The sequence below is a fragment of the Natrix helvetica genome (genome assembly GCF_964273705.1).
Source record: "Natrix helvetica genome assembly, chromosome: 3".
NCBI lineage: Eukaryota > Metazoa > Chordata > Lepidosauria > Squamata > Natricidae > Natrix > Natrix helvetica.
In genome coordinates, this window is record NC_138549.1 from 30,542,124 (window position 1) to 30,564,416 (window position 22,293).

General features: G+C 37.6%; 2 protein-coding genes across 2 annotated transcripts in view; one reads left to right on the forward strand and one right to left on the reverse strand.

The window, feature by feature from the left end:
* The window catches only part of LOC309389618 (uncharacterized protein), a gene marked incomplete at its 5' end in the record, with an annotated part of 36,334 nt that extends 23,907 nt beyond the window's left edge, over positions 1-12,427 (forward strand). The window contains 5 exons of the mRNA XM_081948170.1: positions 2,155-2,229; positions 3,341-3,460; positions 5,146-5,217; positions 9,304-9,448; positions 10,272-12,427. Of these exons, the coding sequence (XP_081804296.1) occupies positions 2,155-2,229; positions 3,341-3,460; positions 5,146-5,217; positions 9,304-9,448; positions 10,272-11,013 (1,154 nt within the window). The 3' untranslated portion in view covers positions 11,014-12,427. The remainder of the gene's footprint in view (positions 1-2,154; positions 2,230-3,340; positions 3,461-5,145; positions 5,218-9,303; positions 9,449-10,271) is intronic.
* Positions 11,722-22,293, reverse strand: part of TUBGCP3 (tubulin gamma complex component 3) — a 76,622-nt gene continuing 66,050 nt past the window's right edge. Inside the window, exons 18-22 of the mRNA XM_081946426.1 lie at positions 20,463-20,551; positions 20,182-20,313; positions 19,816-19,956; positions 19,398-19,514; positions 11,722-12,840 (exon numbers count right to left, since the gene is read on the reverse strand). Of these exons, the coding sequence (XP_081802552.1) occupies positions 12,682-12,840; positions 19,398-19,514; positions 19,816-19,956; positions 20,182-20,313; positions 20,463-20,551 (638 nt within the window). The 3' untranslated portion in view covers positions 11,722-12,681. The remainder of the gene's footprint in view (positions 12,841-19,397; positions 19,515-19,815; positions 19,957-20,181; positions 20,314-20,462; positions 20,552-22,293) is intronic.

Below are 22,293 nucleotides of genomic sequence, written 5' to 3' on the forward strand. Positions count from 1 at the left end.
TCCGTTCAACTTGGAAATTTTTTTTTTTCATTTGAGGTAGGGCATTGCGTCTATAACTCGCTCTGTTCATTTCAGAATTCTTTTCAAAATCTGCCTCTGATATGCAGTTTAGGAGGTCTGCCAAGCTGCAAGGCTCAAGGCATCACCACAGCAACTGCAGTGCTTGTTTGTGTAAAATGCCTTGATGAGGTGTGGAAGAAAGGGGGGGGGGTATAGAAATCAGTGAACAAATCAGAGTCACCTTTGCAATCAGACCACACGTATCATCCCATTTGTAGCTTTTCGGATAGGTGGTGAGATCGAAGAGAAAGAGATAAACTACTTACTCTTGCTTGTATTTTCCCTCCTCCCCATTATTATCCAGACTGATTTTGAGTAGTGACACTGACAACAGTATCTTTTGTGTGCAAAAGGTGATAGATTTTTTTCATCATTTTCAATTTCATAATAACTTCTTTCCTCTATACTTTGTTTGCTTATCCAACTTCCCTTTTTCATTTTCCATTCTTTCTCATTTCCATAACAGTAAATACTTCCTAAGCTTTCAATTATATTCAGTTACTTTGCATTTAGACCCCTTTTCTAATTAATGTTTCTGACCTACAGTTATAATTGTTCAGTAAATTGTTTAATAGCTGTATATTATTTTGTTCTTTCTTCTTGTCTTTTACCCTTACAAGCAGTATTTTCCACCATCCTACTTTGTCAACTAATAGGTAACTCATATGGTATATAAATTAAATTTAAATTAGACAGTGTTATCTGTGATTCAGGGTGGATAGGTTGGGAGCAGATGTCAATCACATTACATTGCCTAGATAGATAGATGATAGATAGATAGATAGATAGATGATAGATAGATAGATAGATAGATAGATAGATAGATAGATAGATAGATATATTGCAGTTTATTTTGCATTGTGAAATACTTTAATCCTAAACTGTCACTATTGCAAAATCAGTAGTCATATAAATTGATGAAAATAAATGAGTAATGCTCATTAAAATTTATTGAGCACATTGGGAAATGGAAAAGTGTTCAAAGTAAAAAAGTTGATTAGAGCAAAATAAAGTGTACTGGAAACAGCCAGCACTGATTTCTAATAAATGTACTTCATGCACTTATAAATTTTCCATATATTTTATCCCATTCCAACAAAGAGCAAAGCAGTGCAGGTACTTTAAAACCCATTTTAAAGAAGAATGATTCAAGATCTACTTCACAATGTCTATAAAATGTGAACAATTCATGCCCTTGTGATTGACTAGCAATTCAAAACACTTTATATCATTCTGATGAAAAGCAAAATAAACATTATTAGGCATCTGTGTTTTTCCATGTTGGATAATGGGAAGGAGAACTCTGACTCACATTCCAGAATGGAGCAGCTACTTTCCTGAGCCTGACCTTAAGGCAGGAGTGTCCCAACTTGGGAACTTTAAGGCTTGTGGACTTCAACTCCCAGAATCCCCAGCCAGCGGTTGGCTGGGGCATTCTGGGAGTTGAAGTCCACAAGTCTTAAAGTTTCCAAGTTGGGACAGCCCTGCCTTAAGACAAGTGGGATGGCCTATACAGACTACAATAAAGTTATTGTTCCAAGGCTCCCAGGCCAACTTCTCCCTTCCAAGCGATCCTAACTGTAAATCATGGAGTTCCTGGTTTTCACTGAGCTTGGTCATTTGGTTACCCTTACAAAATATTTTTTTAATAATATCTCAAAAGTAATAAAGCTAAGCACTATCCACTATTTGCTGATGAGGTGGTTATTAAAACATTATTTATTTATTTCAATGGCTACGCTAGAACAAAATGAGAGTTTGGTGTAGCAATTAAAGCATCAGGCTAGAAACCAGTAAACCATGACTTCTAGTTCCACCTTCAGCATCAAGCCAGCTGGGTTACCTTGGGCCAGTCACTGTCTCTCATCTCTAGGAAGAAGAAGGCAATTGTAAATTGCCTTCTGAAAAACCTTGCTAAGAAAACTGTAGGGACTTGTCCAAGCAGTCAGTCACCAGGAGTCAATCAACACTGACCTGAACACATCTAAATCAACCAATCCATTGGTCAATCAATCAATCAATCAATCAATCTTAGTAGTTTTCCAGTCTGGATGCTTAAATGAATCACAATTTCATCTCTTGTTAATGCTAAAGGTCAGAATACTCCACCAACTGTTGAAAGCAAGACACAGATGCTTATGGAAGAGTTTCCGTCAAAAGAATCTCAAGGTCTAAGTAAACTCATTTTACAGTGCTGCTGAATAGATTTCTAATAATGCTCAGTAGTTAAATGTTGTCAAGTAATTCCAATGAAATGATGAGGGTTGGGGCTGGGATTGGTTAAGCAAGCCAAAGAAGTGCAAGGGGTGTTTTAAAAAAAAGGAAAGATGACTACGATCACATAACTGAACATAATTTGTTATACACTGAACACACTTAAAAGGGGGCAGGGCTTTGATTATACAATGGCAGCTTCCATCTTTTTGGATCCACCATGATGACTTTGCCTCTTTGTGCAACTATCATTTCAATGGGAGTTGTGGGAAGGTTTGAAATATGCTGTACACAGCTGAAAATATTGCATCCGCTGCACTCATATGAACTTTGTTCATAGTAAATTTACATTTTTATCTCAAGATCCCCCTTTTCCATAAACATTGCATGCATGACCCCAAAAGACAGAGTTTGCAATGCAATGCCACAACACTACTCATTTAATAAAAGTAGTGAGAACCTGAGGCCATTGTTGCCAAGGGTTATCTTTATGAGCATGTGCAGGAAACCTGGGAAAGCCTTCAAAGTAGCATGGCCATGCTGTGAAATGTCTATCCCAAATGTCTACATTGATATGTTTGTAGTGCCAGGCGAAGGCATTGCTTTTTTCCCGTGTTTCAAATCATTTCACTCTAGGAACTCCACAACCAAATAGTTGGCAGAAACACTATAAAGAACCAAATATGAGAGCTGAAGAACACACCCTCTAAATATTTTGTCATGGAGGAATATCTGGATGTTACACACACAAAAAAGAAAAGCAAAATGTCTGTACTTAACTTTCCTAGAAAAATCAATTTCGTTAGCAAAAGCTACACAAATTTGCAGAGTCAGATTTTCCTTGTTCTGTTGAGTCCAATGAAAAAGGATCTCTTTGGGTTTCTCCTTGATATATGTAGATTAGATTTTACAAACTAGCAAATTAGCATTATTTTATAAATATATCATTGTTTAGAGACAATTCCACATTTCATACTAATAACTATTGTATTATTTAGAATTCTCTTTTTTGGGATAATGCTTATAGAATGTTCTACTGTCAATGTTTTGTCCCCTTGAATTAAAGAGAGACAATCGAGTGACAAGGAAACCACGCTGATGAAATCTTCCTCAGAAGAAAGTCTTATTTTACCTGCTTCCAGTGAAACATCATTGATTTTCTCGCTTAAATCAACTCTTCCTCAAAGTAAAATCATTATCTAATGTTCTATGTCATTTTGTCTGAGGTAACATCTGCCCAAATTGATCTTTTTAACTTCATCTGTTCTTATTAAGAATGAATGAATCAAATTAGTCATTAAGAGCAAGGTTTTTCTACCCAAATCCACAACTGAAATTAATGATAAAGATTCCAAAAATGAAGTACCTGAAATGGAAGAGCTTATTTAGGTTATAAATAAGAGGTTATGTATTGGTATATATGCTATTGTTCTACACGTTTTAGAAGATGGATTCAGGTAGATCATTTAAATCTTCCTTTTCCCCATTTTGCACATTTTGCACCCCACAAAGATTGATGGTGTCTAAAACCCCAATGGCAACTGTACACACACTTGCCTCAGTTAAACTGAATTTTGGTTTGCATTAAACACAATGTGGTATCAATTTACAATTTTACACTAAATTTAATATCATGTTATTTCAACTGGCATTAATTGCGACCTGGCAGTACATCCTTCCACCTTGCTTCCCAGTTGCTTCTTTTTTATATTTCTGATTTCTCCTAATCTCATCAGAGGAAAACACTACCAGCTCAAAAAAGAAGAGTCTCGTTAGTATTATTAGAGCAAACATTTGATGTAATTGAGCAACATGAATGTGGTCATAGCAACGTTAAAATAAAATGAGATGTTGGAGTGTCTCTGTGTAGAGCATACAATATTATAAAGCACACATGGAAAATAAAAGGAAAAGATAAGTTTGCACCAAATTTTTCTCATGCCAAACAGTTGTGCTTAAATTTGTGAACTCTCTTGAATTTTCAAAATTTCTGCAAACATATGACCTAAAATGTGCTCTGTTCTGTACAGAGTCATAAAACTAGATGAGAACCCAATTAAACAAATGAGTAAAATATTATACTTCTTTACTGATTTATTGAGGACAATTATCCAAAACTATACTGTATATTTCTGGGTGGCAAAAGTGTGACCTTTGCTTTCAACAACTGACATGCCTCTCATTGCTACCAAATATTATTAGCAATAATAATTAAATGTTTCCAATAAATGTTGAGCAGTCCTGCACAATGGACTTGGAGGAATTTCAGCCCATTCATCCTAATAGAAAAACGTGGATTGGGGGGGGGGGGGGGCTTCCTCATATGCACTGCCTGCTTCAGGTCCTTTCACATTTCTTTAGAATTAAGGTCAGGACTTTGACTTGGCCATTCTAAAACATTAACTTTCTCATGCTTTAACAATTCTTCTGTGATACAACTCATGTGGTTAGGATCATTGTTTTCCTACATGATGCACTGCCTTGAGCTTTTTGTTCATGGAGAGAGACTCTGATATTTTCCTGTAGTATTTGCTGGTATAATTCATAATGGCTTGTCATCGTAGTACAAATGCAACAAAGCAAGCCCAAACCATGATACTGCTAGCATTAGTTTGTTGCCGGAATGACAATTCTTTAAAAAGAGAAATGATAGAAACAACATATATATATATATATATATATATATATATATATATATATATATATGTATGTATGTATGTATGTATGTATGTATGTATGTATGTATGTATGTATGTATGTATGTATGTATGTATGTATGTTTGTGTGTGTGTGTTATATAGGTGTGTGTGTGTATGTGTGTATATAAAACCAACAGCACAAAATACTCTTAAATCTATGTGTTTTTTTTAGGTATAAGAACTGAAGTGACAAATGAAGATGTGAATAATGCCAGAAGATTTGAATTTTTTGAGAAGTATGAAGGTAAATAAAATAAGTCTTTAGGTAAGGTAAGCTTACACCAAGTTAAAATGGATGATGTTCTCTGTGCATCCTCTGTATTCTGCTGTTGGGGGGGGGGGGGGAGAGTATTACCTAATACACCAGGGCTATAATTTCAGCTCTGTTGTCCTGTGTTCATTGACATAGCAAACTGCAGCTATCTCCATTCTATTTTTAAACACTTGATTTATGCTTTTCTGTTGGGTTTGTTCTGCTAAAACCTATTTTGTGTGTGTTCAGCTGAAAAGAAACAAACACTTTTTCTATGGCGGTGGCAATTTGTTTGTCTAGACCTCAATTACAAAATTAACAAGGCAGGGTTTGTTGCTGTTGTTTTTGTTGGGTTCCTTAAGCCAAAGTTTAAACCTCTAATAAAGCATGACAGGCAAAGCTCTCGATAACAATATGCAGATAACAACATAAAGGTACCCTCTTTACTTTTTAATTTTGTAAACCCATGGCGAGGTGTAGTTTCAAAATTTGTTGTATAAGACAAAAACATATGGAGATTTTTATTTTTCAAATAATTATCCATTAGCAGCACTTGATGTAACAAATAAAACAGCAGATGAGTAGAGCAATGAATTGCTCTATGAGACACTATAATAAGGAATTTTGTTTACAGCCCAGTGAAGCCTAAAATAAATGTCAAAAATGGCTTAGTCCTAACAGAAATATTTCATCGATATAGTCAGACTGTAGTGAAAACAGATTTTTAATAGCATTAGTATTTTTGTCATGAGATAAAAGCTACAACCACCAGTGTAAATGCTGGTTTTTGGATGCCAGAGCAATGTGGCTGCACCATTCAAAGGCTTAAGGGCTGGCAAGCTTTGGGGCATTGCTCCTGCATGCCAGATTTAGTGAATATATGCCCAGCTTTTGTGTGTGCTGGTTTCTCTGGGCTTCTGCTGCTTGGATCTGAAGCCAAATACTCATGGAGTACTGTATCCAAATTCTAGATGAAGCTTGCATCCCTTGGCATTTCAGCCGCCAAGTTTGGAATACGGGGAATCAAGCATACAGCTTTAAGAATAGCAGGGTATCTTCTAACTACCTTTTCCTAAATATTTAATACAACTGATTTCTGGGTGAGAATTTCATTTTTAACCTCTATTTAGAGGAGAAAAATGAATACAGTTAAAATGGATTTTTGGGGTTGGAGGAAAAGCTTTTTTCCTGTATCCTGACTGCAACTTTACTTCAGGAGGAAGAAGAGGAATATAGATCAAGAATGGGAGAAAATCTGTTTGGGGATAAACGGGAGAGATATTGATGAAAGAGCAAAGTGATGAGATATTGTAAACCACATCTAAGCCAGCAGTTTTGCATCACCCAGGGTTATTGCTAAAGTAAAAATCACAAATTAATTGTAAAAAGCTGCCTAAATTTAATTTTAAAATGTTTTCCCTCCATCTTGAGCTGGAGCAAACTTTTACTATGAAAAAAAAAATAGTGTTTGGATGGATGGTGAAAAGCAAATAACGCATGCACCTCTAATGTTGCCAAGGAAAGGGCTCTTAACATCAGTCATATAATATGGTATATTATTATTCTAACTCATTTTAGAAAGCTGAAAACAACAGATTTAGATTCACAAATGAGCACTGCTAGCTACCTGCATGCTTTCAGGCAAGAAATGTGATATTTTATATTAACTGAATACAAAAATCATGCAAGCTGTTTATATTGTGTATAACTTCTGAACTCAAACCTTCTCCATTTGCTAATTGTATTTGAAGCACATAGTACAATCCTGAGAAGTGACAGTTAAGGAATTTAATTTTTTTAGATACTTGCAACATTAAATGAGAAAAGCAGGACTATAACCAATGGAAGATATTTAAAGCTCCCCCCCCCCATTTCAATAGAAATCAAGTGTTAATTTAAGCATACAGGTGTCATCTTAAAAACGTAGAATTTGTAAAGATCCAAAATTCAATAATCTCTTGATCCTTGTTTATGTACGATTTGTTAATATCCAAATATTTAATTGTGTATTGTCAAATGAAACATAGAAGCGGAGTTAACTTCTTATAATAAATTATGCATGGTAAATGTGTTAAGTGGTAAATTGTGCATGGTAAATTTATTATAATAAATTGTACATGGTAAAATGGACAGTTGTTTATAGGAGGCCCTTCTGAACTCTTTCTCAGAATACCACAATTGTTCAACCTCATTGGCACTGCAGTGATTACATTACAATTCATTATGCATGCTGGCTTAAGCTTTGGCTCAAACTTTGGAATAAGCTTCTGAGCTTCCTAATGCTCACATGACAACTGAGATGAGCATCAGAATTCTGATTCTCTTCCCTTCCCCTACTCTTTTCAAACTGTAAAAGACTTTGCAGCTAAATAATTAATCTTAGAAGAGCTCAGTCCTATAGAAGGCAGCATTAAGTCTTTCCAAAGGTCATGGTTTTTGGCATTAGATTGTAAAAGAAGCCTCTCTTTACAGCATTTCTCAGGTAAGGGTACAGAAGTAATTATGGTATTTTGCTGAGGAACTGTTGATTTAATTTAGTAATGAAGCTGTTATTGCTGTGGAGATAACTGGTAAAGTTTACTTTAGAATTATATGCTACTTTAATTATATGCTACTATTCAGGATCCAAGCTTTTAAAATATTCTTGGAAGCAGGAACATCTGAATTATTACTGCAGTGACTGATTTAGGGAAAAGAAACAGCTGGGGGGGATCTCAAAATAAGCTTCATTCCTCAATCAGTGACCACAATTGGGATCGGTAGCTTCAACTTGTGCTAAGCAATTTGTGAAACACTACTTGACCATGTACCCAACTTATGACATCATTTCTAGTTGCAGTTGTGAAGTAAATCACTCCCAATTGTTAAGCTTAATGTCACATGATTATGACTTGTCTTATGACTTCTGCACTGACTTTGCTTGTAGGAAGGTAGCTATAAAGATCACAAATGTAAAGCTCACCGATTATAAATCTTTTTCAGCACTGTTGTAACTCGGAACAGTTGCTGGATGAGCAGTCAGTAAGCAAGGATGACCTGTGTGGTTTTTCATAGCTGTATTTAATAACCAAGCAAAGAACTGATACCATGTAGCACCGTGATGGCGAACCTATGGCACACGTGCCACAAGGGGCACGCGGAGCCATTTGTCAGGGCACGCGAGGCGCTGCCCTGTCAGCTGGCCAGTGCGCATGCACGCGCTGACCAGCTGAGATCACCTTTTTAAAAGCTATTTTTCGCCTTCCCCAGGCTCCAGAGGCTTTATAGGAGCCTGGGGAGGGCGAAAAGAGCCTCCCCCCCCGAGGCTTCAGGGACCGTCCCTGAAGCCTTCGGAACGCTTAAAACCACCCTCCGAGCAAACCGGAAGTCCGGAGGTTTTAAGCACTCCGAAGGCTTCAGGGAAGCCTCTGGACAGTCCCTGAAGCCTCCGGAAGGCCTCCGGGGGTTTGGGAGAGGCTCTTTTCGCCCTCCCCAGGCTCCTATAAAGCCCCTGGAGCATGGGGAGGGCAAAAAAAACATGTAAAAATGGGGGGGGGTTCGCACATTTTGCACGCATGCGCACTGGGGTGTGTGTCACGCGTTGCATTATGGGTGCGGCACGCCCGCACTCGACCCCCCTGCGCTCCCCCCACTTGTGGCACGCGAGCCAAAAAAGGTTCGCCATCACTGATGTAGCACTTTGCTTTACATCGGTGGTCCCCAACTTTTCCAGCTTGGTGGAACAGCAGGGGCGAACAGCAGGTGCATGTGTGAGCATGTGGAACTCCATTTGTGCAAATGGAGCTTGGCGCACCAGCACCCACCACTCACACAAATGGAACTTTACACACGTGAGCACCAATTGCTCATGCAAATGAAGCTGCACATGCTTACCTGCCAAATGGGCTATGGCCCGGAGGTTGGGGACTATTGCTTTACATTAAGTGAATCAAATGGGTGATCTGCCTTTAAATGCTGAAAGGTATCAGCACATTTTCTATAAAAATGTTTTCATGAATTACAGCGCATATGATAGGTCAGTGTTACATTATGGAAAATATGATATACTATTCTGTGTCATCTATTATATCCCTTTAGGTATTCAGGATAAAAAAAGAGCAAAGGCTGCAGATCTTAAACAACTACTAAAGCACATCATTATTGCCTGTGTAGCTCTTTCTGGCTTGATCTTAGCAGTGATAGTCCTTGTACACATATACAATTCATTGTTAGTGAAGAAGCAGTAAGTTATTGTTTCATTTTCTTCTCCCCTCCTATCGCTGTCATTCTGTATCATAACAACTCCCATCCTAACAACTCCATACCACTTATATATATTTTAACATAGATATAACATGTTAGGTCAAATTGATGCAGTAGTAGAGACTGCCGATCAAATGCAACTCAGCCATGTAAGACTCAGACATTGAGACTGAATATCCTGTAGAACAGTGTTTCTAAATCTTGGCGACTTTAAGTCCTGTGGACTTCAACTCCCAGAATTCCCCAGCCAGCAGTTGAAGTCCACAGGACTTAAAGTCGCCAAGGTTCTGGAAGTTGAAGTCCACAGGACTTAAAGTCGCCAAGGTTGAGAAACACTGCTGTAGAAGGAGGACATCCCAGTTCAGCCATGATGCTCCCTTCTAAGGCCTTGAGCCTTGTCTCTTGGCCTAAACTTCATGATGTTAAGCATAAAAAACTATGTCTCATGAGAAGCAGGAAGTACAAATATGTATTTTGTATGGGCTTATTAAATGCTTATCCATCCAACATGTAATTCTTGCATCTCAAATGCAGTCTTCAGAATATCCTTCTGCCGGCTAGGAATTTTTTATATGCAATAACCCCCTCTCCCTTATGACTGATAATGAAATGGGGGAATCAGTAAGAAAAATGGCAACTTGATTAAAAGATTACCTTCCTTTCTTGGAAAAGACACAGGGAAAGTTGCGTTTCATCATTTGTAATCTATTCAATAATGGTCTTTTAGCTGAGGTTGTTCCCAAGTTATTATAATAATTATTTATAAATAAGTTTTGTTTAAAATTATTCCTTTATCATTTTAGGAAACCAATTATAGCAAATGCTGACACTGACAAGAAGGAAGAATCTGACAAGAAGAATGAATTTGTCAAAAATAAGGAATCAGACAAACATGAAGAATTAGAAAAAATTGAGGAATCAGAAACAAACAATATGGTACCACTAGAGCCAAAAACACCAGTCTACGATGCTATTGACATAGAAAATCACAACAACAATAACCGCTCACCACCAGGAATTTTTCTTTCAACAGATGGTGAAGATCTTACAAAGCCTTTAGAGATTCAGTCTGTTTCTTCCCCTAGCTGCCCAGCAAAACAAACAGAATTAATGCCCTATGTTGAATCATTAGAGGAATCACCTAATTATAGTACATATAAGAATTTAAAACTACAATCTAAACCTTTCAAATTGAATAGGACTTCCTATAATAGTCTACAACAATATAATACACCCAGGAATCAGGACTATGAAATATATCAAGAGAAAGATAGTACTTCTTACAGAAAAAAACCAGGCCATTATTTATCCTCCAGGAGTAGTCCAAAATCCACACAACCCAAAAGAACACACACTGCTCAGTTATCTAAGCATCAATATTATACCAGTTTAAATGGGGTTCATGATCCTTCATCAGATAATTTCATTACTCCAAATATAAACAAAAACTTTAATGAATCAAAAATGTCCCAGTTTGATGGCACAGAGTGTAAGTGTTTTCAGCATCACAAATATGATTCTGGTCCAGATTCATACTCTGACTAGAAAAGCAAGTGAATAGTAAAGAGTTATTTATTCTATTTAACCAATGCCCAGAAGCATTTAGTCCAAATGTTTTTACCAAGAGTAATCATGATGAAACGCTATAGTATGCCAATGAATCATACCGCAATCATGCTTAGGAATAATAAAAGTAGTTTTATACTTTTGAGTTGTAGGAGTTACTAATCTAGCTTTTGGATTTGCCCAATTTAAGCATGTTAATTTAATTATAACATTTGCTCAAATTCTTTATCTGGCACTTTTCTAATTAGGAAAGTAGGCCTAACTAGTGTAATGCACTCTGCAATGACAAATAACTTTTTGTGACATACAAAACTGCACACATATTGAACAATTTGGATAAATTGAAACACATTTGAAACAACAAGATGAATATTGACACATCTGATACATGTGAGCCGAAAAAGAATTTGAAATATAGGGAAGAATACAGAGATTTGGAGGGTTTGCTGTTTTCTATTTTAAAATAACCACAATATGAATAAAACAAATTAAAAAAAAATACTTTTTTTTTTCAGAGACTCAAAAATAATAAAGATACCCTTGGCTTTGTAGCCTATGATACTGAAATTTGGCTCATCTAGGAAACTCATACAGGGGCCTCAATATGAACTCAGTTTAGAGTCAGCATTCCCATTTTTTGAGACATATTATGTATTCTGATAAGCTATCAGGCAAAGTAAAGAAAAGAAGGGCCTGTACATTCAAAACTAATTTTATTATATAATTATTTTTTAAGAACAGGCACTTTTCCAGTTAGAAGAAACAGATAAAGTGTTTGAAAGATAATTGTGTTTATTTTCTAAGATTTTAACTGTGAATATAACAAATGGATAATTGAATGACTTGATATATAGCAGCTTCTTTACAAAAGTGTTTCCCTGTAATATTTGGACAACAATATATAAATATTTACAATGAAAAAATAGGCAAGGAAAGAGAAATAAGTAGTCTTCAATATCCAAATTAATTTTGCATACATCCGATTTGAACACAAAATACTTCATTCACATCTATTTCATATTTACAACTTCAATTACTTGAGAGCACTGAATTCTTTATTTTAGGATATTTGTGCATGTTATGTTTCTAATATGTTTCTGTATAAGCAGTTAAAAAATTTCTGGAAAAATAAATCATTGCTTTGAAAATGCTGAAAATATTAATGTAAGTAATTTATGTGACATATTTTCCCTACTAAAAAAAAAAGCCCCAAACAAACACCTTGGATACCTATTTTTGACCAGCAGTAAATTTTCATAAAACTGGTTTCCAAGTTCAAATGGAAACTGGGAACAGTGCTTACTATAAGTGGAAATGATGTCCTAAAGACAAATATAAAATTACAGTGGATAGTTCCTCAGGCAATCCAAACAAAATATAGTGATTTTTTTTCCAATATCTTAACAAAACTGAAACAATTTAAATCCACTTAGTTGTAACACTTATTAAATACAGAAAGGAAAGTTTTTTGCTTTCTCTACTGGTGTTGCACAACCACATGACTGAAAACAGGTTGTTTGCAAGAATGACAAACACTACTGCATGCCATTTGGTTTCATACTCTCTACCATCACTGCTACATCCAACAAGTTACACTTTGAGTGAGCCAGGTGAGCGATCCTGGTTATGTTTGCTGCAGAAAAAAAATCATATATGTGAATTACGTCGCCCTCTAGTGCCCAAAGATACCCGAAGCCTCGGTTCTCTGGCTTTATAATGTTCACTGAAATCCAGTCTAAAGCTAAGAAATTGGAGGCTTTCATCAGAACTGGTGGTCAGGAGCACCAAGAACTGCTGTACAATGCCCTGAAAGGAAAAGGGGAAAAGATTAGAAGAAATTGATAATTTTAATGCAACAGTGGTACTAAATACTACTAAATACTAAAGCAGGTTATGTATAACTTCAAACCAAGGGCCTCGTACTGAAAGTCACATTTCAAAAAGCATTAATCTCATTACAAAAATCATAAAACATAAGCTCATTTTAAATTATTTAATAAAAACTCATCCTATTCCTTTCTTTACTCATGAAAAACCAACTAAACGGTTCTCTCTCTTCCCCACCCAATTGTGTTACCTCAGATCCATCTAAAGAAATAAAGAAGAAAAACAAAATTATGTCCAAGTTAAAAAACGGATTGGTGATATCTGTAAAACCAGTAACTCCTTTAGAGAAATCCCTGGCTAAGGGGATTCGGCTTTAATTTTTGAAATGAGAAAGAAAAATAAGGAAAAGCAGAAAAGAGGGCATGTAAGCATGTGGTAACCACCATAGGGGAGGTTTTGAGCTGTTACACTAGATGTTAGCGATCCAAAAGAAGAGCTCAGTGGAAAACAGCATAATTGAACAATTTGTGAGATAAAACTTGTTGGAGATGCTATAATTGGAAAGGACAAGAGCAGAAAACAGATCCTTGACATAAGACCTAACAGTTATGGAAGTCATACCTTGGAGAACGACCAAGGTAGCTGGAAGAGAGAGACTTCCTTTCTCACAGTGAGGGCAAAAGTGATGAGGCTTTTCACCACACAAGCAACATTGCTAGAAAGTGCACAGAAAGGAGTGAGGAACTGAGAGAGGGAAATATTTAGGATATCCACAGGAGAACCAGCATAGCCACAGCCAGTCAGATTACTTCAACAAAATAGAAAAGCTAAAGGAGCCAGAGGAAGAAATATGACAGGGAAGTATTTTCAAATAGAAGCGGAACATCCTATTAAAATCACAGCTTAAAGACTTTACCTCATACTTTCTTGAACAGTATTGAAAAGCTTCTAAGAGAAAGTTCAAAAAGAGGAATTTATGAAATTGATTCTATGAGGAGTTAGCAGAAAGCTGCTAAGGAAATTTGAAAGGAATAAGCTGACTCTTCACTATTCAAATTATCAGTTTATAAGCAATTTAAAATGAGTTTTGATTTCTTTAGAGTAGTGCTTCCCAAACCTAGGTATATTGGGTATTAGGTTTTTGGGTTTATTTGATTCAACAACACATGAACACATTACCCAATCACAACAGGGACATTTAAACTGTTTTACCTACATTGGGTAAAAAGGACTTTGAATAAGCGGTTTTGGGTAATGAAGGAAAAAGCTTGGGAAGCACTGCTTTAGAGGAAACATTAACATCTTATATATAATCTAAGGTTAGAAAGCTCGTCAATTGTTGAAAAAAACGGACAGACAGGGCTAAGGAGAATTTCCTTTAGAAGATGATGAAACAGGTTTTCTCACAACTGCAATTTTAAACAGAGTCAAGATAGCAGATTAATTTATTTTAAATAAGAATCTCCATATTAAATTAATAGATGAAAGTTAGGGTATCTCAAAGAAATAAATAAGCCTCAAGAAAACATAACTTTTTTGAATAGGGAAAAGGGCCAAAACAGTGGTTAAAGAAAAAGGAAAGTAATATAACTAGCTTCTTTAGTGAAGAAAAAAAGAAGCCACATCAAAACTTACTGTTACCTAAGAAAAGCTCCAATGAAAACAAACTATAAATGGGGAAAAAAGCAATTTCTAAGTTGAAGAATGAGAAAAAATGTTCAAAATGTTTCATCTAACCAATGTTGAAGAATAAATGGTTCCTTAAGAGAAGCAATGAAAGTTAGTCAGAAGCCATTGATTGATTATAGTAGATAGTACTCCTGTACTATGATTTTGATAATGGTGGTTTTGGTTGATTAAAAATATTTCCATAGTTTGATTTGCAACATGGAAAAATATGAGAGGATTGCATGAGTGACAGTTATGGAAGATTCCTTTATACCCTTCATTATGGTAAGAGATAATGGGATCTATCTTTCAACCAGGGCTCAAAATAAAAAGAATAAAGAAACAGAAAGGGCAGGAATAAGTATAAGTATAATCTTTATCGTCATTGTACTTAAATACAACGAAATTGGTTTATTGAAATTGAATATATAGCATATAAGAATCGTTCTGAAGTTAATTTAGCACATCACGATTAACTGCTATGTGCCATCAAGTCTCTGTCAGCAACTACATCCTTAGCTCTTCTTCAGGATGATCTTTCCAATCTGGCCCTTCAGACCTTCAAAGATTGTACCACTGCTGCTGTAATCAAATCTATCTACTTTGCTGCTGATCATCATCTCCCTTTTCCTACTAACTTTCCCATCAATACAGCCTTCTCCAGAGAGGTGGGCCTTCACATAATGTGTGAAATAATCTGAGCCTGGTTGGATGTGCTTCGAGTGACAACAACCAATCAACAGATATCTAAACCACCTTTCCCTTCCTACAGTTTCAAAGACCTGTAAAAGCATGGCTCTTCAGAAAGATGTTTGGGGAAAAGATCATGCTGCTTTGAAAGGGGTATGTGTGAATCAGCTTGCTTATATTTATATTAACTGATTTATCTCCCCTCCCCTTTTGATCTTCTGTAACAGTAATGTTAGCTATTTAGAGTCTTGAAATGAAGCTGGAATAATAAATAAAGTAGTTTGGTAAAGTAAAGTATGGATTGACAGAAGGTAAATTGTAAAATTAAGGACATCTGTTTTAAGCCATTTTAACTTATTTAATAAAAGTTAATTCAGTTTGGATATTGAGAACATGACTGCTGTTATTTATCTTGTCATGTTTCTCCTTCATTCATATCTATTCATATTATATGAATGTAGGCATATATGATTGCATACGTAGCCTCTGTATGTGTATCCATGCACTCAAAAACATAAATATATTAATCAATCCAGGGATTATCTGTAAAGCACCTGTTCTCGTTTATTGATTTTGGAATTCTTCCATATACACAGTACATGCACCTCTCAAAATTGTGATTTAAATTAAATTAAATTGTGATTTAATTTTAAAGAAAGAAAAAGGACTTCCATAAGAGAGAGCAGATATGTGTATTATTATATTAAATACCTAAATATGATGAAAGTTTCCCTTCTATCACATAAAATATTATAGATTAAATATACACCTGGAATGGCTCTGGAGGCCTCAAAGTTCTCAGTGAGTGAGACAAGGCCCTCTGTGTTAAAGAGATGCGACTGTTTGTCAGCCAGCCACAAAAACAAACCAATTCTACTCACTTGATCTCCAGCTTCCTCCCAATGTATTTGGGGGGTGCTGGGATGGAATGAAAAACAACACCACTTTAATGCTTCCCATAGACTATAGTCTGCTGGCTTCTAATAGGAGAAATCCCCCACTCCCTAAACCAGTGCTTCTCAATTATTTTCTGTCATGCCCCCCCTAGGAAGAAGAAAACATTTCGCGCCCCCCCCCGCGTGACTGTAAATAGTATCATTTGTCTATAAAATTGTTATAAGTACACCTCTGCATAACACTGTATCCTTATTAACGTATAAGAGAATAAAAAAAGAAAAATGTGGATCAATTTACAACAAAGAATAGCTTTATTAACTGTAGCAGAAAAGATTTAAAGGAGCACAGCTAGAACATATATATACATATATTTATATATAGAGTATCACAGAAGTGAGTACACCCCTTAACATTTTGTAAATATTTAAGTATACTTAAATATTTACAAAATGTTAAGGGGTGTACTCACTTCTGTGATAACACTGAAGAAATGACACTTGTATGTGCTCGCTTGGTGAATGTCCGAAATATTTGCTAAATGCCCTTATTTCTGACTTACACCGGTGAATGTTGACATTCACCAAGTACGTTTCCCCCTCTCTTTGGGGAGGAGGAGAGCCAGAGGGTCGCCTCTCTTTGGGGAGGAAAGTACGTTTCCCCCTCTCTTTGGGGAGGAGGAGAGCCAGAGGATCGCCTCTCTTTGGGGAGGAGGAGAGCCAGAGGATCGCCTCTCTTTGGGGAGGAAAGTACGTTTCCCCCTCTCTTTGGGGAGGAGGAGAGCCAAAGGATCACCTCTCTTTGGGGAGGAAAGTACGTTTCCCCCTCTCTTTGGGGAGGAGGAGAGCCAGAGGATCGCCTCTCTTTGGGGAGGAGGAGAGCCAGAGGATCGCCTCTCTTTGGGGAGGAAAGTACGTTTTGCCTCTCTTTGGGGCATCCTTTGAAGCGATCCTCTGGCTCTCCTCCTCCCCAAAGAGAGGGGGAAACGTACTTTCCTCCCCAAAGAGAGGCGATCCTCTGGCTCTCCTCCTCCCCAAAGAGAGGCGATCCTCTGGCTCTCCTCCTCCCCAAAGAGAGGGGGAAACGTACTTTCCTCCCCAAAGAGAGGCGATCCTCTGGCTCTCCTCCTCCCCAAAGAGAGGGGGAAACGTACTTTCCTCCCCAAAGAGAGGCGATCCTCTCGCTCTCCTCCTCCCCAAAGAGAGGCGATCCTCTGGCTCTCCTCCTCCCCAAAGAGAGGGGGAAACGTACTTTCCTCCCCAAAGAGAGGCGATCCTCTGGCTCTCCTCCTCCCCAAAGAGAGGGGGAAACGTACTTTCCTCCCCAAAGAGAGGCGATCCTCTGGCTCTCCTCCTCCCCAAAGAGAGGGGGAAACGTATTTTCCTCCCCAAAGAGAGGCGATCCTCTGGCTCTCCTCCTCCCCAAAGAGAGGCGATCCTCTGGCTCTCCTCCTCCCCAAAGAGAGGGGGAAACGTACTTGGTGAATGTCGACATTCACCGGTGTAAGTCAGAAATAAGGGCATTTAGCAAATATTTCGGACATTCACCAAGCGAGATTGGTGAATGTCGACATTCACCGGTGAATGTCGACATTCACCAATTTCGGTCTTTCACCGTAACATACACACACAAACACACACATATATTTCCTGCATGCAGTGATTTCTAGAAACAACACCTGCTTGTCTCAATGGGAAAGACCCATGCATCCCAGATGCGAAGACAGTCCAAGTGGTCTCTCCCTCTGTCTCTCTCTCTCCCTCGTCTCTCTCCCTCTCTCTCTCTCTCTCTCTCTGCCTTTCTCTTTCTGTCTCTCCTTCTATTTCTGTCTCTTTCTGTCTCCCTCTCTCTTTCTCTCTCTCTGTCTTTCTCTGTCTCTCTCTCACTCTCTCTGTCTCTTTCTGTCTCTCTCTCTTTGTCTCCTCTCTCTCTGTCTCTTTCTGTCTCTCTGTGTCTCACTCTCTCTTTCTGTCTCTCTCTTCTCTCTCTCTGTCTTTCTCTGTCTCTCTCTGTCTTTCTCGGTCTCTCTCTCCTCTCTCTCTCTTTCTGTCCCTCTTTCTCCTTCTGTCTCTCTCTTGTCTCTCTCTCTGTGTGTGTCTCTCTCTCTGTCTATCTCTTTCTGTCTCACTTCTCCCTCCCTCCCTCTCACTAGCTCTCTCTTTCTCTATCATCTTCTGAAGGTGGGGGGGGGGGTTGAAAAGGGGCCCATTTTTTGTGCCTCCTGGGGCATCTGTGCACCCCATTTTTCACCTCCCCCACCCCCAGAAGCATTCTACTAGCAACAAATGGGCAAAAATGGCCCGGTTTTTGGCCAAAACCTTCCCCTCACGGCCAGTTGCAGGGCGTGGATCCCGCTCGGAGAAGGCGGAGCGGCAGCTCCTCCCTCAGCCAGGAGCCAGCGGGGGCTGGTCGGACAGGCAACCTTGGCGGGAAACTCCAGTCCGCCGCCGCCGCCGCGCTGTTGCCGCCGCCGTTGCACCCAGATGGAAAGGGAGCCTTCGCGCCCCCCTTTACGGAGCCTCGCGCCCCCCCTGGGGGGCGCGCCCCACTATTTGAGAACCACTGCCCTAAACTGAACCTACCTCTTGTTCAAACAATTCTGCTCAGGTGTGAACTAGTTGATTGACCATCTAATCAAAAGGAGCAGTTTCTCACTATCATTAGATGCCAGAAAGATGAGAAACTATTTTCCCTGGGCAACTGGACATGGTGGCAGAAGCGGCTAAGAGTTTTTATGATATGCAATTTATTTCTATTCTACAGCAATTTTTTGAAAATTCCCCTCTTAAGCTTTAACTGGAAACTGATAATCTGTAAAGGGCAGGTAAACATTTCATGTCTCCATTCATTACAAGTAATGTCTATTGGAACTATTGTATAGTTTTTAATGTAGAAAAGCAATTCAAGAAATAGCAAAGTTAACTCAATGAAATTAGTGACATGGTGGTGGTGGTGGTGACATCTATTCCAGAAAAACACTTCAATGATGATATAGTATTATCTATCTATAGCAGTAGTGATCTGATATAAATTCATAATATAATTAGTTATGTAGGCAGTCAGATATATGGACAATCTCTGTGATGTTTTTGTTTACTCTTCTAAGAATACATCCTGTTTACCAATTTTATCAGTCATAATGGAATCATACAGCATGAGGTTTTACTATTTCTATCCAATTACATTAAATGGTCTGTATAATGCTGCATTGAAATATTATTTTAGGCAAAGATACTTAGTACTAATCCATTCGTATCAAATGTTCTTAATTTAAACAAAAATACCTGATAGAAATGAGTAAGTAGTCGCAGCTGTGAGCACATTTTTGGTATTGAGTCTTCAAATTCTTTCATTCTTTTCATCTCTTCTTCTTGTTCTGAAGCTGTTACTCCCCACTCACCCTTAAGAATGCAATTAAAAAAAAATAGGGAGATAAATCGACAGGTGCACATTTATTCCATTGTATCCACAAGGAAGTACACTGATTTTTTTAAGATTAATTACTATGGGACAAAATCATAAACTTGCTTGGTTTCTGAACCCTGGAGGACAGAAAATCAGCAGAAATTATCTGGAATTTCTACACTGTGTTTCTACTTTTTGTTCATTACTTTTCAGGAAAAAGAACAGAAGAAGCTGTTTCATTCGAGTATCATTAAAATACAAGCATATGACATAGAATGCCATAAAAAGGAGCTATACCTCAACTTCTCGCTTCTTTTTCTTTTCTTCAAACTGCAAGCGTAGCTGCAATTCCTCTAAGGCGGCTCGGTACATTGCGTCTTGCACATTTTGAAATTCAAGAATCTGATCAAAAACAGCTCGGAGCTGATTGAGAAGCGTCTATAAGAAATTGTGAAATGTAAAAATAACATCCTACATCCACAAATACTACATTTAGTGCTAAGATAGACTCAATCCAGGTGTGCAATTCTAAGCTCTGTTATTATGGAATAGTGGGATTTCCCTTCTGAATAAATATTATATTGCACACATTGCTAAATGAAGAAAAGGCAGCGATGAGCATAATCATCACAGAAATAATGTTTAAATAGAGAAAAGGCTTACTCTTGAATCAGTGTCCAGCAAACAGCGAGATATGATGGTATCTAGGAAGACTTCATGAGCTGCAATGATGTGATCTAGATCCTGAGCTTGTTGGACCTTGTTCCACAGTTCATCCCATGAACATTCCAGGATCTAAGGCATAATTTTAAGAATTCAGTATAATAATACTCTTCCTCCAGAAACTCTATTTAGCACACTCTCTACTCTCCACGGCACTACACACATTTCTCCTCCTCAAAACAAAAACAAAACAGACTACAAAATGGTTGGTTGAAGAATACCTCAAATGTAATATAATACTGCATTTGATGAATGAAATGGACCATTTCTGATGCCAAAACGTGACACTGATGCAGCACCCCAGAAAGCTCTGTAAGAAATCCAAAATATTTGTATATTAAAAATTAGAAGGGATTGATTCATCTAACATTTTAAAAAAAAAAATACAACTGAGCTTGGTAACCTGAACCTCTTCTGAAAGGTATAAAATATAACAACTAATCAAGGATATTCAAAGAAAGAAAAAAATCATAATATACTATAATACACCATAATCTTTTTAATCCAATAAATGGAAGCTATAAATTCTAGTAGCCAACATTGTTTCCAGTTAACGATAATATGACAGCTCCAAAATATATCAAGTAGAATCAAGTGAGAAAACAAAGTTGACTGTATACATTCCATATAATAAATGAAGCAATGTTGCTTTTTACTAAGATACTTGGTTTATTTAACTTAGTCCCGTAAGCCTGACAGCACATCTCCATACTTTTCCTAACCCCACGTGTAGAGTGAATTTGGAACCTTCAAAATGTAATGCTCTGGCTCTTCCACTGAGCTAGAACCCTCCCCCAAATTGTTAGCAAGAACATGGAAAGGGAAGTATTTCAAATGGCAGGAGAACAAAACCCAAAAGATAGGCAATGGTTCCTCATAATTAGGGATGGATGAATCTGTTAATCCCCAGCTCTGCTTTTTCATTTCCTCTTCACTGCACCTTATTTTTAAAAAGATAGTACAGAACAATGAAAGTTATATTGCCTTTCATTAAAGAAATAATAAATATTGCCTAGGGGTTCTAATAAACATATTACTTTAGAGGAATGTTCATGCTTGGCCAGGGCCGATACTCCAACTCATGAGACATCTTCTTGCTTATTCACAAAAGAAAGGTGACTTTCCTATTAGGTGGATTGACGAGTGGTTTCCAGTAGCTACTATGCTCAACACAGGAAGGGAAAGACTTATCCTCAGAGATTATAAACACTCTTTTGGGAGAGAGCTTTGCTGAAATGTTTAGGCCAAACTTTGTGAGGAAAGGAGATAAGGTTTTCTCAGTCAAGGGTACTCAAATGTGGAACAAGCTTCAAAAGAAGATAAAGCCATGCCAAAGCTTTCCTTTTGCATACTGGATGGCAAAGCCTACCTGGTTGCCATAGCCCACCTGTGTCAGAGAAAGGTCAAAGAATGACTACCCTGTAGATATTCCTTTCTATACAATAAATGTTTTACAGTACTTGAGATACACAAAAAACAAAAGCCACAACATCTAGTATAAAAGGAGTCATACCAGGAATATAACACACTGAAACAATGCATGAAAGTATTGCCAGAAGCTGAAAGATTTTCAGCATTCTTACTGAATTAAGACCATCAAAGCTGTTGAAGCAAAGGGCAGACAGAAGTATGAATATTATAGCAGAAAACACTAAAAAAAACAATTTCACTTCAGATCCACAACCTTGATTCAGGACTTGTATTGTGAACTGTTAAAGCAGCTTTCCTATTGTCCCTCTACTGCAGGAGTTCCCAAACTTGGCAACTTTAAGGCTTGTGAACTTCAACTCCCAGAGTTCTCCAGCCAGCTCTGCTGGGAATTCTGGGAGTTGAAGTCCACAAGTCTTAAAGTTGCCAAGTTTGAAGACCTCTGCTCTAGTGTATTACACTATGATTCCCAACCAATGTGGCTAAAGAGTTTATTCAATTACTTGAGGGGTACCTATTACCATAGTCACAACTTATGGATAAAGAGCCCAGGGACTATAATTTCATAGGTTACTTAGTCCTGCTTGAACTACTGATTAATATCCAATATATAAAAATGTCAGA